The sequence below is a fragment of the Oxyura jamaicensis genome, chromosome 6 (genome assembly GCF_011077185.1).
Source record: "Oxyura jamaicensis isolate SHBP4307 breed ruddy duck chromosome 6, BPBGC_Ojam_1.0, whole genome shotgun sequence".
In the NCBI taxonomy this organism is placed as follows: domain Eukaryota; kingdom Metazoa; phylum Chordata; class Aves; order Anseriformes; family Anatidae; genus Oxyura; species Oxyura jamaicensis.
In genome coordinates, this window is record NC_048898.1 from 14,860,621 (window position 1) to 14,875,942 (window position 15,322).

The 15,322-nt window shown below is 41.6% G+C and overlaps 1 protein-coding gene across 7 annotated transcripts in view; it reads right to left on the bottom strand.

Moving 5' to 3' along the window:
* KAT6B (lysine acetyltransferase 6B) overlaps window positions 1-15,322 on the bottom strand; it is a 116,987-nt gene that overhangs the window by 94,692 nt on the left and 6,973 nt on the right. For 5 of the 7 annotated variants that reach the window (XM_035329725.1, XM_035329723.1, XM_035329722.1 and 2 more), the window contains exon 2: window positions 9,098-9,991. In XM_035329725.1, coding sequence (XP_035185616.1) covers window positions 9,098-9,718 — 621 coding nt within the window. In that variant the 5' untranslated portion in view covers window positions 9,719-9,991. Of the gene's footprint in view, window positions 1-9,097; window positions 9,992-12,976; window positions 13,108-13,700; window positions 13,860-15,186; window positions 15,261-15,322 lie in introns of those variants that run through there. The other 2 variants (XM_035329726.1, XM_035329727.1) reach the window with 2 other exon arrangements.

The following is a 15,322-nucleotide window of genomic DNA, read 5'->3' on the forward strand; positions in this document are numbered from 1 at the left end:
TGTAGCATCTATACGAAAGCTTGTTTTGCTAAATCAGCAGAATGTGTTGCCAAGCATGTCAAAATAAATAGGAATTATTTTTACTATGCAATTTTCCACTATTAAAGCAGCATTAGTATTTGTAAAATAGTATTAATGATCTTTCTGTGCAATTCAGTTTTCATAATGAGATAAAGATGGAAGGGAAGAGAGCCAGACACTTCAAAACATAGCAGAAATTACCAGGTCAAATATGTATAACCCCAATGTGTATTACATAAACTTCCAAGTGGACATCTATTAACTGACTGATATTTAGATTCTTGCTTTTAACAGTCAGTATGCTGTCCTCCTCTTCCACTACCACATTACTAACCCAACTCCTACAGCAGGTACACTCGTCTTTACAGGACAAAACAGAAGCAACGAAGCAGGAAATCACAGCTAAATAAATACATTTTCAAATTGGGAACAGATGTAATGGATAGCTACAGTAGCCTTTATAAGCAAAGAACTTGTTGAAATAACTCCTAAATTAAGTTACTAAAAGAGAGATTACTTAGGTCTTGAGAATTTCTTTAGGCTTATCAAGCACTGACTTTTCCATCAACTTTTAACTATGTATTTGTAATAACTGCTTGGCTAACTACTGTTCGTTATCCACACATCCTAAGCACTCTGGAGAAGCAGCATTATTACAGACATACTCAAGTTATGTCAAACTGCTCTACAACTCAGGGCCAGTACATTACGGCAATACTCGTTTCAACTGCAAGTCTGATTTTAAGAAAGAATAACGAGGAAGGTGGGGGAAAAAAAAACACAGAATTTGTTCCTAGATTTTATTAGCAAGAAGTTGCAAACTGAGGCCCTTAAGGGAACTTCAACCCAGAAGGGCCTCAGTGGCAGTGATACCTGGTGCTCTAAACCAGCAATGCAGTATCCACATTTCTAAGAAAGAAAATGGTTGCAAAGAGCTGCCATACATCTCCACTCAGCCGCTGCTAAGCCACACTAGGACAATTCATGAATTTATTTATATATAATACAAAAAAAAAAAGTCTGCTAATCCTATCAAGCAAGTGAACCTGGCAGGACTGAAGGCTGCATCCCATCTCACAGGGAAGAGCCAGCTTACAGACCTTGAGGGACAGAGAGCACACACAGACTTATTTTAAAGTATCAGTGCACCTTACTCTGATCTACTTCTGCAACATCCCACAAAGCATCTCCTCGTGGGAGAAAAGCCTCACTGACCCACACCAGACCTCTGAGCTGTTCTAAACCGATTGTTTAAGAGCGAGGGAAAAAAAGCACATATTTAAGACCCATTAAACACAGTAACAGTATTTCAGAAAGAAGAGCTGACCTGCATTTTGCAAGTAAAGATGGCTTGTCACTGCCTAAATTTAAGTGTAAAAACACACCCTACAGCAACTCTACTTGAATTCTTATTTTCTTTTCCTATGTGGTGAAGTGTTGTACTCCTAGAAGTTGTGTTTTAACCTTATTTGTATACACACATAACCAGACTATCTATATGAAATCAGCCACAGCCACCACCGGCATCTGTACCAGAACATTAACAGAACAAGTCCAAATTCAGAATTTCCTACTGCATCATCAGTTGAATGCATTTCTAGTCCCCTTCACTTCACAGAACCAGAAATGTGAAGTGCGCTGTCCGATCTGCCCTTCTCCAAAGTTGATCAGCTTAACTCAGTGAGACCTGCAATTTTAAGTCACTTAACACAAGGGCCACTCCCAAAAACAAGTTTCACAAGTCAGAAGCCTAATATGGGACTGTAAGTGCTGTCTAGGCTCATGAATTTTGGAAGCAGAAAATTAATTTGAAAATTACTTACTTTCACTGTATCTAGCCACTCAAATACTTGAGAATTGCACCAAAACCTCACATTCCTTCTAGCAATTTAGCAGAGTTAACAGATGTCAATAGCAGCACCATTGTCACCTCATAGTCTATTAGTAAGGTTTTCACGTCAAACATTTTCCTGCTGAGCCTTTAAGTTTTCGGGCTAAGTTATTTAAGCACACTAGACCGTTTAATCAAGTTACAGTCATGTTTATCATCCCCAACGTTTATCATTTCCCTAATTGCCAAAGCAAGGAAGCCATTTAGCAAGACAATATAGTCTGCATGACAGCAGAATGTCATGGTACCCCATTAGCATCCAGAGGAAATCATTCTAGTTAAAAGATCAGTTAGCCTCTTATCAGGTAGACACCAGTGACAGCATGAGATCTGTCAGCTTTGTGGCGCCTGATTTGAAGCACTTGGTACTCAGGATTCCACAGCCACCATCTGAGCCCTAAGAGTGCTGATCCCATACACAGAAGGACGTAACATGTCCCTGTTTTGTGCCACAAAGTCCTAGTGTCCAGGCCGAAAGAGGACCAAACAATCCAAGGAAATGTGCATCTATCTTTAAATCAAGCAAAATATAGTCCTGGATGAACAGAAGAGAGTTGCCTTTCGTAAGAAGATGATAATAGGACAATAAATGGGCTCAAATTTGAGGAAAAAAAATGCTTTTACACCATTTGAGTAATTCTTCTTTTAACAGTAGTTTTCAATTTTTTAAAAAAACAACAACAACAAAAACTCTTGCCATTTCCAACTATCAAATTGAAGAATAATGGTTAATTACCACTTGATATATACCCAGGAAACTTTCTTAAGGAATTCCATATACACACACACACAGACAGCTTATATACATAAAATCTGTCAAGAAGTGCCAGACTACCACAACTGCAAATTTCCAAGGTTTTTCATTACCTGATTTACAACCAAGTTCCTTCAACACCAAGAAACTACACCAAACACTCATCACATGCCAAGAGCCACAGAATAAAGACCCAAGAGTCAGGATGCACTATTATTGAACATAAAAGGGGTGAGGCACTTTAAGATAGTTGAGAATACAACACTGAGAAAATATCCAAGGTAGGTGGATATTTTCCAACATATTCCTCAAGTCTAAATCAGACTAATCTGCCATTTATATATTCTACAAGGAACCTTGTGAAAGGATATGAAGAGTAAAACCTCTAGTTTGAGGATCCTATGTCACTCCCAGCTGAGACAGGAGAGTTGGCAGAAGAGAGGAATGATGAAGGACCACAAATAGAACTGCAGAACCACACAGGTTTTCTTTAACTCATTGCTGTCAGTTTCAATCCAAGACTCTCACTGCAGTACATCACATTAACTAATTTAAGAAAAACTACTGCAAGAATCAGATTCTAACAGTCCTTAGGATTAAACGACTTACAGTATAAGGTTTGGAACTGCTCCTCACAGTAAACAAGAACCACGAGTGCACCAATTAAAACTATGTTCCTCAGCTAAGCATTGAGTTTGGGGAAAAAAGGATGAATAAGGTCTTCCCCAACAGTTGCGTAAGAAACAGCCACCAGATAACCTGTGTGCAGAGCTGGAAGCCAACCCCGCAGTGTCATTACAAAGATACATTCCAACCTAACTCAGCAAACAGCTGTTTGGAATTTCCATCCCACCACACACAGTTCAAGAAGAATTTTACAAGCACATTCCTTGGTTTGATCCAAATTTGCTGAATCTTAATATATATACATACGCACACACATTTTAAAACCCCTTTATTTATTTACAGCGATATGAGCTGCTTCTCCAGCATAGTGATGACAAGACTTTTCCATTTTAGTTTTAAATGCTCAAGAGATGGGGTAAAGGATTCTCCAACTTGTGCTGAGTTCCAAAATCTGAGGTGTGAATAGGACCCATTCTGAAGTGTTCACTTGGCTTCTGCAAGCAAGGATTCGGTACTTCTAGCATCTCAAACTACAGGGATGACAGCACCTAACAATCATCCTGGAACTTTAAGGACAAGAGCCAAAGGCACTTCCTTTTACATGAAATTAAGGTGGATACCTTTTAAGTTGAAATAGTGAGATGCACAAACATGAGTTAGTGCTTGTCAAAAGACACTAGTGTTGCAGCAAGTAACAACAAATAACACAGTCTTTTGTCATCATGATGTTGCAAGGGTAGAAACACAGGTTGTCTCTGAAGACAACATCCTCCTCAGCTGCAGCACTGCAGTCTCTTGTAGAAACTTACCTACCTGAATGTTGGTGCTCAAAATTATCCTGAGGAACACAGGCTCCCTATAAAGCTACATCCAAAGCCAGGCAGTACAAATATTCTTTGACGTGTAGATCAGTCGGATACATTGTGTAGCACTTCCTTTCTGCTTTTCAGTTGCCGCTCAGTGGAAAGCCTAGAGGCCAGAGGGAACAAGGTAGAACAAGCAAAGGAACCCCGGCCAACAGTTGCTTGCCTAGCCACATAAAGGCAGGAAACTGAAGAGAAGAGCAGGGAGGAGCCTGGATGCCAAAAAAGCTCCTCTATAGATTGGACCTTTGCCTAAAAGACAGAAGGAGGAACACCCAGTGTCTGCACTGGCACAAGCTGCATACCAGAAAACTGAAATTCAACCTATGCCAAGTTACAGTTTGAAAAGCTAAATGTACCTAGGCCACTGAAAACAAAATTAGATAGGATTTTAGAGTATTAATAAATAAGTTTTTGGTTTTGCATGAAGGTCAGCTTAGAAATACAAACTGAAAGTGAAGGGGGGGGAGGGGGAAGGTAAGAAAAAAAACCTCATGCCAAGAATCACATGGAAACAATTACTAATACAGTTGTTCAGCTGTTTAAGGGAGTGTTCGGGACAACCAAGAAAATACTTCATGCATCAGATTAGCTGCAGTTGCACTGCCTCTTTTGAAGGATCCTTTAGGTAGTAGCTATACTGAACACAGCAGGGATATTGCCTCTGAGATGGACTACACATTCCCACCGTTCTTTGATAACATTAAACAAGTGGCCAGTACCTCATCTTTTAAAGCCTTTGTTTTCATTTTAAATTGTGTTTAAAATTAAAGAGTTAAAGCCCTGTCTACAGACTACAAACATCTGCTGCCTCAGGTTTACATCTACTCAGCATCTGTGCTCAGGAGATGGCCACCTCTTAAGACCCAGTAGGTTTCACCAAGCTCCCAAGCAGCAGAACCTCCCAGTGCAGAACCGCCCAGTGCTCCTCCAAGCGCCCAGGCGAACAAGAAACATGGTGTGCAAAGAGCAATAGCTGTCCTACAACTGACTCCATTGAAGACAAGATTTACCAGCCATTTAAGAACTTGAACCAGAACTTTCACTGCTGCATTTCAAGATGTGTATTTTAGCGTGTCAGAGGCTTATCCAAAAGCTAGGTACCACGAAGCAGATTCAGATTCATTTCCCCCTCTGTTCTCACCCCTTCCTACTACGCTCTCAACTTTTACACTGCATGTTCCAATTAACATACTTACACAGCCCTTTCCTGAAGATGCTGCATGAGAGAAGGTGTGAAGCATGGGAGAGATGCTATCTGTGCAAGATACTCTGAACATAAGGAAGAGCACATAAGAGCAGTGAAATTGCTAAAACGGTTAGTTTTAGCAACTGCACTGCACTATGGCAAAGTGCACAACATCAAAATACTAAGCAACAAGTTTTCTTTTTCTGCTTTCCTGCATGCATTGTTTTTTGTTTGTTTCATTTTTGTTTATTTACAGGAAAGGAAAAACCTTTGAAGCCTTCAACCTAAAGGCTACCACGCTGTTTTCAGTTTGCCTTTGTTGTTATGAGGGGCCCACCTCTGGCTGGAGGCTAGGCTGTTTCTTAACACCAACTTCACGCTTTAAAATAAGCAGCTACTCAAGAGCTTTGATTCACCTTACCCATCCACATCAAGCAAGAGGCTCTTCATGTAACCACCAGAATATTCAAGGTAACTGTGGCATCTTTTTTGATATTTATGCTACTCATTACATTTTCCAGAATGAACTGCCTAGAGACCATACAGCCGATGAGAGTTAGCTGCCTCCCAACGCAGCCTGTCCTTACGAGCCTTGTGCTTACACCTCTTCAAGCAGAAGTGAAAAAGCAACCCGCACAGACACCAGGGAATGGAAAGGGGTGGAGGAACAGAGAATTCTAACAGCTGTACTGCCTGCTTCTGCTTCCTGCAACAGTGAGCAGACACACCTTTGCCCAAACCCAACAGTCAAGATAACACTTGAAAGAAATACAGTTTCTAAACAAATCCTTCATTCCAGGCCAATGGCAACAGGACGAAACATGGTGATACAAGCTAATGCTGCTGTAACTAACTGCACCTATTTCAACTTGCACTGAACCGAGACAGCTACATCTACTTGCGCTGGATCACCCACTCAGCGGGGAGGCAAGAACAGCAGCGCAGTATCATCACCAAGAGGAAGATTTAGCACCTCCTGCTCCCTGTTCCACATACGTACTTCATCTCACGCAAAACACCCAACACCCCCGGCATACAGTCATGGCTCCAGCTCCACAAAACTAACTTCAGTCGCACTGCATTACAGCAGTGCCAGATCCTCCATGCTCTAACGGCTTGGAGGAGGAAGGAAGGGCTGCATGTGTGTGAAAAGCCACCAGCACAACCCCCTGCCTGCCCCCCAAACACTGCTGTGTACAAACACCTTGTACACAGGAAGAAAGGTTCAGTCGGCATTTGGTATTGCAAGTGTGAAAGTTCAGGTTGCTGAAGGGGGAGCTCTGAACAGACGCAGACTTGTAATGCAACACATATTTTACCTCTCATGCTGATGAGATGTTAACTGTGCACAAGTTAAAAAAAAAAAATCAAGAAGCTTCAACAGGCATTTATCTAAGCAGTTTTCTACAGCCCCTCCTGTTCTTTCTTCTCTTCAAGGTAAGTCAACAGAAAACATACTTGAACTTCACCTCTAGTCTTTAAAAAAAAAAAAAAAAAAAAGCCCACCCCAAAAACAAATGTGCGCACTCAGCTTTTACTGGAGCTAACTACATGAACAGTCAAACAAAGAAGCTTTAAAACACACTCGTCTCTTTCAAGCCCAGCCATTTATGAGAGATGCCAACTGATTTTTGACAATAAAATATAACCATGGCATCCCCCCAATACTGCCACCTAAACACTTCCAATTAAAATGGCCAAGCAGTTTTCCTGCAGCATTGCTCTGCTCATTCATAAATTATCAATAACATCAAATGAACACACAGTCACATCCCAGTAACAAGCCTGCTTATAGAGTTAGTTGCAGAACTGTCCCTTCTTTAGTGTTTTTAAAGCCACATAGCTTGAGGATCAGGAAACACCCTCTGTTTGAACGAAGTCTACAGGCATTTGCCCAGTAACCTGTGCCACAACTAGTACAACTGAGCACAGCACGTGAGGATGTGCCCTACACAGATACACAACTACTGCTTTGCCAACCTTACGTCAGAAGTATTTTTATGTCAGGAAGAAGTGTATGTCGAACAGTTTTTAAACACGCAAGTCACACTGCTAATTTTGAGGCACCCAAATCAAAAGCTTCTTTCTTGCCAAAGCAGTTGCTAGATAACAGATTTGTTTGGCTAACTTCTGAAAGACAGATTTATCCCTGTACCAGCATTTTAGTATACGGCAATAACGGCTTTTTTCAGCGCCATGACCCAGCTAACATTTCTAGCAATGGATGCCAGTCCCAGTGCGTAGCCTAACAGGGAAGATTTTCTTTCCCCTAGAATTCACATGAAGCATCACAGCATTGAACTGTTGTGGTTGCTCTGTTCTTCAGATGTCACATTTTTCATGCCACTGCAGTATCAGAATTACAGAGGACTCTCCGAAAGTACTTATACAATAGAAAGCTTTGTCACTACAAGTAATTAAATCCTTACAGTGCATGGCTACAGCAGTAATTGCACAGTAAGCAACCCTTCTAAATTCCCGTTCTGGTTATTAAGTATGACTCCCCATGTACCCTTCAAACACCCGCAAACTCCAACTTTATAAGAATAGACAGAAATCCACATATAAAACCAGCCATATTTAGAGAAGCTCACAAAAGTCAACCTCCAGATACCAACGTTCATTGTGTCACCTCTGACAGTTCCATGAACACCTCTTTGAAATTTGACTCAATTTTTTTTAAGTCAAGCACTGTCTTCTCTATGCCCTTTAGTGCCTTACGATCAGCTGAAAGAAAAAAGATGAGTAAAAAACACTTTAAAAATAAACACTAGTATCTAGAAATAGATGCTAATGGCATCTCTACAATAACAAAGTTGTCTGGCATATTCCATGCCAAAAAAGAACTGCCTCCAACTTTACCATTAAGAAGTTCAAAAAAAAAACAAAAAAAAAACACATATTCCATTTTATATAACCCAATTGAAGTACAACAGGTTGCTTCCTTCCAAGTACACTGAAAACTGAAAATGCATTTCACCACACTAAATGAGGAACGATCAAATAATACCTACAGACACATCTTGGATGCTAGCCTTTTGTAAACAAAACACCAACTGACATCCCCCAAACGCTCTCCCTCATGGCTTCAACACTGTGAATAACTAACCTGAAAAGAAGGTCCAAATAATCCAAAAAAAAAGAAAAAAAATCTAACAAGTCCAAGGAAATTGAAGATAGGCAGAGGATTCTCAAGTTTACCCCTATCTGTCAGTCTGACAGCACTTATATTCCTAGAATATTTACACTGGCCCCAGTTCCTATTCCTATTAATTGCAGTTTTAAAGCTAAGTGAAGTATTTACATACAGATATCTTTAAAAAAAAGAAAATGTATTTTAAATATCAAGAGTTCTACTGGTAGTACTTCAGCTAATGTTAGAACCACAAGAAAAATCACGTCCACACACAGAGTGAAGGTAAGAATGCCACAACCAAATCCGACAGCTGCTATCAGCAACATCAGTCCAACAGACAAGACAGAACAACCTCACACCTGGAAAAGAGCTGACAGCTGCACTCCTCCCTGCTGCTGTTTACCTACGGAAAAGCCAAAAAAACAAACTACCAAAACAAAAAAACAAACAGAATGGCATGACACAGGGAGCTAAGTAAACGTGCCTTAATCAGACCTGATCCTGCACAGATCTTTGGCACGCACCCTCGCTTACATGCATTTAAAAGGCTAAATAAAGAACAAGATAAATCATTACTTTTGCATTGCTACATTTTCTTTCATTTTTTCAGCCTTACCTGGTCTTTTTCATGGGGTAGAAGGCTGACAGGTGGAAGAGAAGCTGGGAAAGCACTGGGATATTTTGGAGGTCCTTTGCTTTCCAAACCACCATAATTCACTCTATACTGAGGTCCATCCTTCAGTAATCTCCCATTGTTCACAGCACGTTTGGCCCCCAGACGCAATCTCTGCTGAAAGGCAGGATTGTTGAAAACGTTTGCTAGGTCATTTTGACTTCTCAGATACTTCTCTATGTTTTTCAGGGAGGAGCCATTTGGTTCTTGAAGCCCTTCGATTGCTCTTCTCAACAGTTTATTCCAATCCACGTTACGAAGCTCGTTACAAGCTCCTCTAGATCCCTTAACAGACTTAGGAATAGTGCCAGGCTTAACAGATGAAAACCGTCCAGGATTATCTGGGTCCTTGTAGGATGCAAGGCCTTTGTTGGTAACTTTAAGAATAGAACCATCTTGAACACTAAGTTCCAGCTGTTCCGAAACAGTCTTCTTATCTAATCCATGGGAAGCACAAACAGCATGACATATTCTTTCTTCAGATGGCCGTTGCTTTTGCTTTTTAACTTTTTGTATAGCTTCAAGAATCCACTCGGTGTAAAGAGGGTTGGCAAGTTTTACCATGGTTGACCAGTAATTGTTTCCAGCCAAGGGTTACCCATAGAGGTTCCTCCTTATCCTTTTAGCAAATTTTTCAGAGGTTGTTCACACCTCAAAGACAAATCAAGGGATTCCACACACTGCTTGGATACATCTCAGGAAAACCCATCCTGAAGAGTCAGAGAAAACAGGGAAGCATCTGCTGGCTGAAACTTCCAATTACTTTACCAATATGGAAAGGCAGAAAGGATTCATTCATGGTGATACTCGTACATCCTACAAAACGTTTGTTTCAACCTTTAAAAAGAAAAAGGAGAAGGCAGGGGAGATACAGTTAATGCCAACAGAGTAACCAACAGAACAAAATCTGACATTAATTCATAGCGTAGATAATGCAGTATGCAAAAATCTCTGAGAAGTTATCTGAAACATTGGATAATTCCCTCCCCACATCAGAGGTCATCAGAAAATGCTTACATTTCTCATGGCATTCAAGGGATTTAACTCTCCTAAATTCCATCACCCCAATGCTTAACCTACTACTAACTTGTCAGGCAGCTTCCATTCAGCCAAACATCCAAAAATATTCTCAAAAACATAAACTACCTACAAATCATTCTGCCACTGAGTACTACTGGAGTAAGAACGTCTACATGTGTGGATTATACCTGTACAGCGAAAACCCCTTAACTGATGGGAGCCAAGTTACGAACCACAGCCATTTCTTACTGTGTGCTGTATGCACTATGCCCTGTTTTGATTACACAACGAAGAAGAATCAATACTCCAGAATCAGAACGGTGTTCCTGGTATTACATCTTTCATTAATACCTAGCTATCCTATAATGCAGAAAGTAATTACAAAGGCACATCTCATTCCAAGGTGTGCCGAACAGGCACCTATTTTTGATAGAGGCTCTCAGGAACATAAGTTAAACAAAGTCACAGGACACAGTTTCACTTAAATACACTGTCAGCAGAGAACACATAAGGAGGTCACATTGACAAAACATGTTACAGTGATTCAGCTCCAAGAACAATTTTCTTTACTTATTATTGAATATATTCCTCTAATAGAAAATTCAGTAGCTACTAAAACTTCTTTAAGAACTCTGAAAGAACATCTTGGTCAGGATGTTATTTCTTCTGCAAGACATTCATTTTTTGTAAAATTAAAAAAAAATGAAAACAGTGGTCATCTAATGACTAAACATATTTAACAGCTTTTTTTTTTTTGCTGTGAAATATTAGTGGCAACTTTTTGAAGACACGAACAGAGCTGTACGATTACTTTAAATCAAAGTAAAAATAAATACAAAAAGAGAGAAATCTTCATTCTCAGTAAGTGTGCTGTGTCTCATAAAACAGAAGATTCACCAGTTTCTCAGCAAAATCCAAAAATGAAGTAATCTGAAACTACATTTCTCAAGCCAAGGCAATCAGCCTACAACGAGCAGAAATATCTGTGATTACGTAAGTCTTGGCCCTCATTTATATTCATTTATTCAAGTCACCTTGCATTTCAATAATGTTTAAAACTTGAGTAAATTATGAATAGGAAAAAAACTGAATTGATACAGTAATCTTTTGTTTTTCAGCTTGTTAAAAAGAATCCTCTGTAACTGTGAAGAGAACAATTACAAAAAAAGGCTTTTGGTTTCCTATACCTGCTCTCCTCTGCACCCCCCTCAAAAATCTCTTTAAATATAAGGTACAAGATCATGTTTCACATATTATTACACCTACACAACCTAATTCCTAACAAAAGAACAGCTGGTAATTGGAGAATGTGAAACTCTTCAATACCCAAATAGTAAAAATATTAATCAATTCATTTAATTAATTTCACATTCTTAAGGTTCAACTGAAGCAAAAGCATTTTCAGACTCAAATATACAAATTCAGCTGACTGCCAGAACAAAGACACACTCCTGACGAAAACACAGGGCCTGACCTTTTAATTGGCTCTCATACTGAACCCTACCACACAGACTGGATGATGTTTCTTGCATCCAGTCTGTACTCATGCAAGTTACATTTTATAACAGTCCTGCATTTTTCAAGTATCAGAAATAAAACAGTAACTTCATCTCTGAACAGGCATTTTGATTTAATCCTCCCTGGACAGCATTGTTCAGATTCACCATTTTTGCGTGATTCCAAAGCAACACTGTAGCCACAAACTGCAAACAAGTAGGGGGAATAAGAGTTTCCAAGGTATTATGAATCCTTCGAACTCTCACAACTCAAACACTGAAAATACAATAACATAATAAACAAAGCAGAAGCCTACAGACAGTGGAGACAGGCACAAATAGCTTTATGCTTTGCCCTAGGCTTTGGAAGGTCCTTCTAGCTGCATATGAATAACGCGCCAGTTTCCTAGAAAGCTAGTTGTAAGATCCAAAGTTCCTTAATTCAACTGTTCTACCAGGAGCCCCCATGAAGATGGTCAGTACTCAATTCAACACTGAAAGCTGCGTTTGCTGAGTCAGACACACTTTCCTCATTTTTCAACCTCCTGCAGCACTGTTATATTGAATTTCATACAGGCAAACACATCACTTCCATTGAATTCCAGAACACACAGTGCAGGTCTGTTCCAAGCACCTGGACACCGATGAACATTTTGGTATAAATGCAGCAACTTGTGGGTTACAGGAATTTTTATTGGCCAGTGCCTGTGGCAAAAGGTGAGCATAAGCCTGTAGCTTCACGTAAAGCCTGCTGCTCGGTACAGGAATTTCACAGCAATAGACATTCAGAACTACATTTCTCCTTATTTACTTAAAATTCCCCATGTGTAATACAACCTCCTGCATGCTAGCGCCTACTAAATCAACACTAGTCAAGTGTATCAGCAGGAGCATCGAGTTGCCAACACGGGGCGGGATGTTCCAAGAGAAAAGTCAAGACATTTTCGATTCACTCCTTCCAGCAGAATCTATGCTTGTTCTGCTTTAGGAAGGGCTGTAAAGCTAACCCAATCCCATTTTGAAATTGTTTTACCCCAACCAGGAGTTTCAGTTGTTCTGATGCTTTGATCGCAGACGTACCCAAAGTGCAGCACCCCGACCTCCACAACCCGTCTGACACGGTCTACCATACATAAATTTCAGAGTAACCTCCTCATAGTAAACATCCTTGCCAGCAAACATCTTTGCCAGCAACATAATCCAGCTCAGTGACCCGGGAGCTCTACGTTAAAGAGGCCTTTCATAAATCAGGTCCTGCTCGGGCAGCTATTGATCCAAGATTAACAACATATAGATCTATACATACCCATTCACTCGCTACGCATAAATACAGAACGAGCTGCTTCACAAACAAGCTTTACAAATTGAATGTAAAAACGCATGAGGAGCTTCAAAATGAAGTTCAGGTTTCCAAGTTCAGGATTTATTTCGCCAGAACTGCCAAAGAAGGTCACACCTCATTTAATACTTAAAGAAAAAACAAACAAACAAAAAACACGTGATGCATACCCATAGATTTTTGAGGAAATACCAATTTTTAAGAGTGACTAAAAGTTAACAACAGGCACTCATTTCTATTTATTAATTTTCTTCATCTGATAATTAAATAACATTTAATCAAGCTCTCAACAGCACCCATCCAGTGACAGATGAGGTTCTCCAGACTCTTACATACACAGGACCACTTTCAAGTCTTACAGCAAGAAGTATGAAGCTCTATGTTACATGTCATGCTTCAGCTCCTACCCTACACAGTATCTTATTTTGAAAGTGGTAACACTGCAGAAACTTCCAATCATGCTATAATACCCATCAAGTCTGTTAACAAGTCTGCTACCGAAAAGCTGCAGAACATAAGCATTGGTATGGGGGGGGAGGGGGGTGTGCACAATACATTACTTTTAAAGCAAGAGAAGCCATCTCTAGTCAGGGTTCGTCCTTTAACTTAAGTCATAAGTGATCAGATAGATGCAAAGAAGTTGCAAAGTTGCAGCTTGGGATTTAGACTGAATGCAAATATAAAAACATACAGCTATTGTACAGCTGGTTCTAATTAAATAACGCTCTGACTGAATCTGTCATTCTTAGGTGTCATCAGTAATCCTATAATCCTGTAATGAGGTCTTTTTTAGGCTGAACTAGTATCTGGAACTATTTCAGAGTGATCCATGTTTTAAAAACAAGCTGTCTAGTTGGAAAGGATAAAAAAATACTAACAACAACATCAACCTGTTACCCACTGCAAAACAGAACTAAACAAGTTACTACACAAGTATCCAAAAAGCATTTTATAAAACATCATCTGTCTTTTTCAGACAAATTCGTTAAAAAAAAAAAAAAAAAAAAACAAAAAAAAAAAACTTCACTTGTCTTCAATGCAAATGCAAGTAAACGTTTTCAAATTGAGGTTAAGGCTGATACCAGAAAAATAAATGAAAAGGAGAGGGGAGGAAAAATAAACAAAAAAGAACAGCAACTCGTGCAACCTGCTGGTGACCTGTGAAGCACAATTTCTTTCTGCTTCCTCCTACCTGCTCCGCACAGATCTAGGAGAAGCAGCAGCAGGCCAGCTCTCTGCTGCAGCATCAGGGTCAGGTAAGGATTGCAGCAGAGAAGGAAGAAGAGGAGACTGCCATTGCATTCAGTGAGCTCTTTGCCATTTATCTTTCCTCCGAGCCATTACTACAAATTATGCGGCTAATCAGCTCTATTCTACCACCCCAATCTCAATTAATGATGCAAAAAGAGGCATGATACTCGTTTCAGCATCACAAAAAGCTGTCACCTACAAAGAGACAGGGGGTAAGGAGATACTGACAAGGACTACCAGCACATGACACACGGAGATCTGTCCACATCACGAAGCCCGCTACCGTATTATTCCTTATAGGACCTGTACTTTTTAATTGTAACAAGGGAGGGAACTGAAACTTGCCCACGCTTTAAACACAGCCAGACAAGAAGATGTTACAGTAAGTTCACAGCCACAGCAGAAGACCTCGGGGGAGCGAGAGTAGTGCACGGAACCTGAACCTGACGAGGCGCCTGCACGCTGTGACAGCCCACCGCCCGTTCAAGATGCTACGAGGCATTTGACAGGACAGCAGCGGGCACCACCAGGGCCAGCAGCACCGGGACGCCACCCCCGCAGGGCTGCCCAGCTCTGCCCTCCCGCAGAAGTTCCGCGGACTCAAGGCGCGGTGGCTCCGGGGCACCCCCAGCGCAGGCGGGCAGCAGGCGCTGCGGGCAGCGCACCTGGGGAGGGCCGCGCCGAGCGCACCGCTGCCCCGGGACGGCGGATGGCAGCCGAAGGGACAGGGATCAGGGGACGGAGCGCACCGGTTCGGGCATCCCTCCCGCAGCCCGGCTCCAGGGGCTCGGTCCCCGCTCCCCAGCCTGCCCGACCCGCCGCCGTGCCCCCCAGCTCCGGGGCTGGGCTCCCCCCCCCGCTCCCGGGGCAGCGCCCGGAGCCCGCAGGCCGGGCCGAGCCCCCCCCCCCCCGGTGCCGCCGCTCACCTCCGCGGGACCGTGGCGGCGGGGGAGGAGCCTCCTCGGGGCGCCGCAGCGGCTCCCCCTGCTGCCGGCTGCCCGGCCCCTGCTCCCTGCTCCCGCGGCCGGGCCGCGCCGAGGCGGCCGCCCCCCGCGGCTGCGC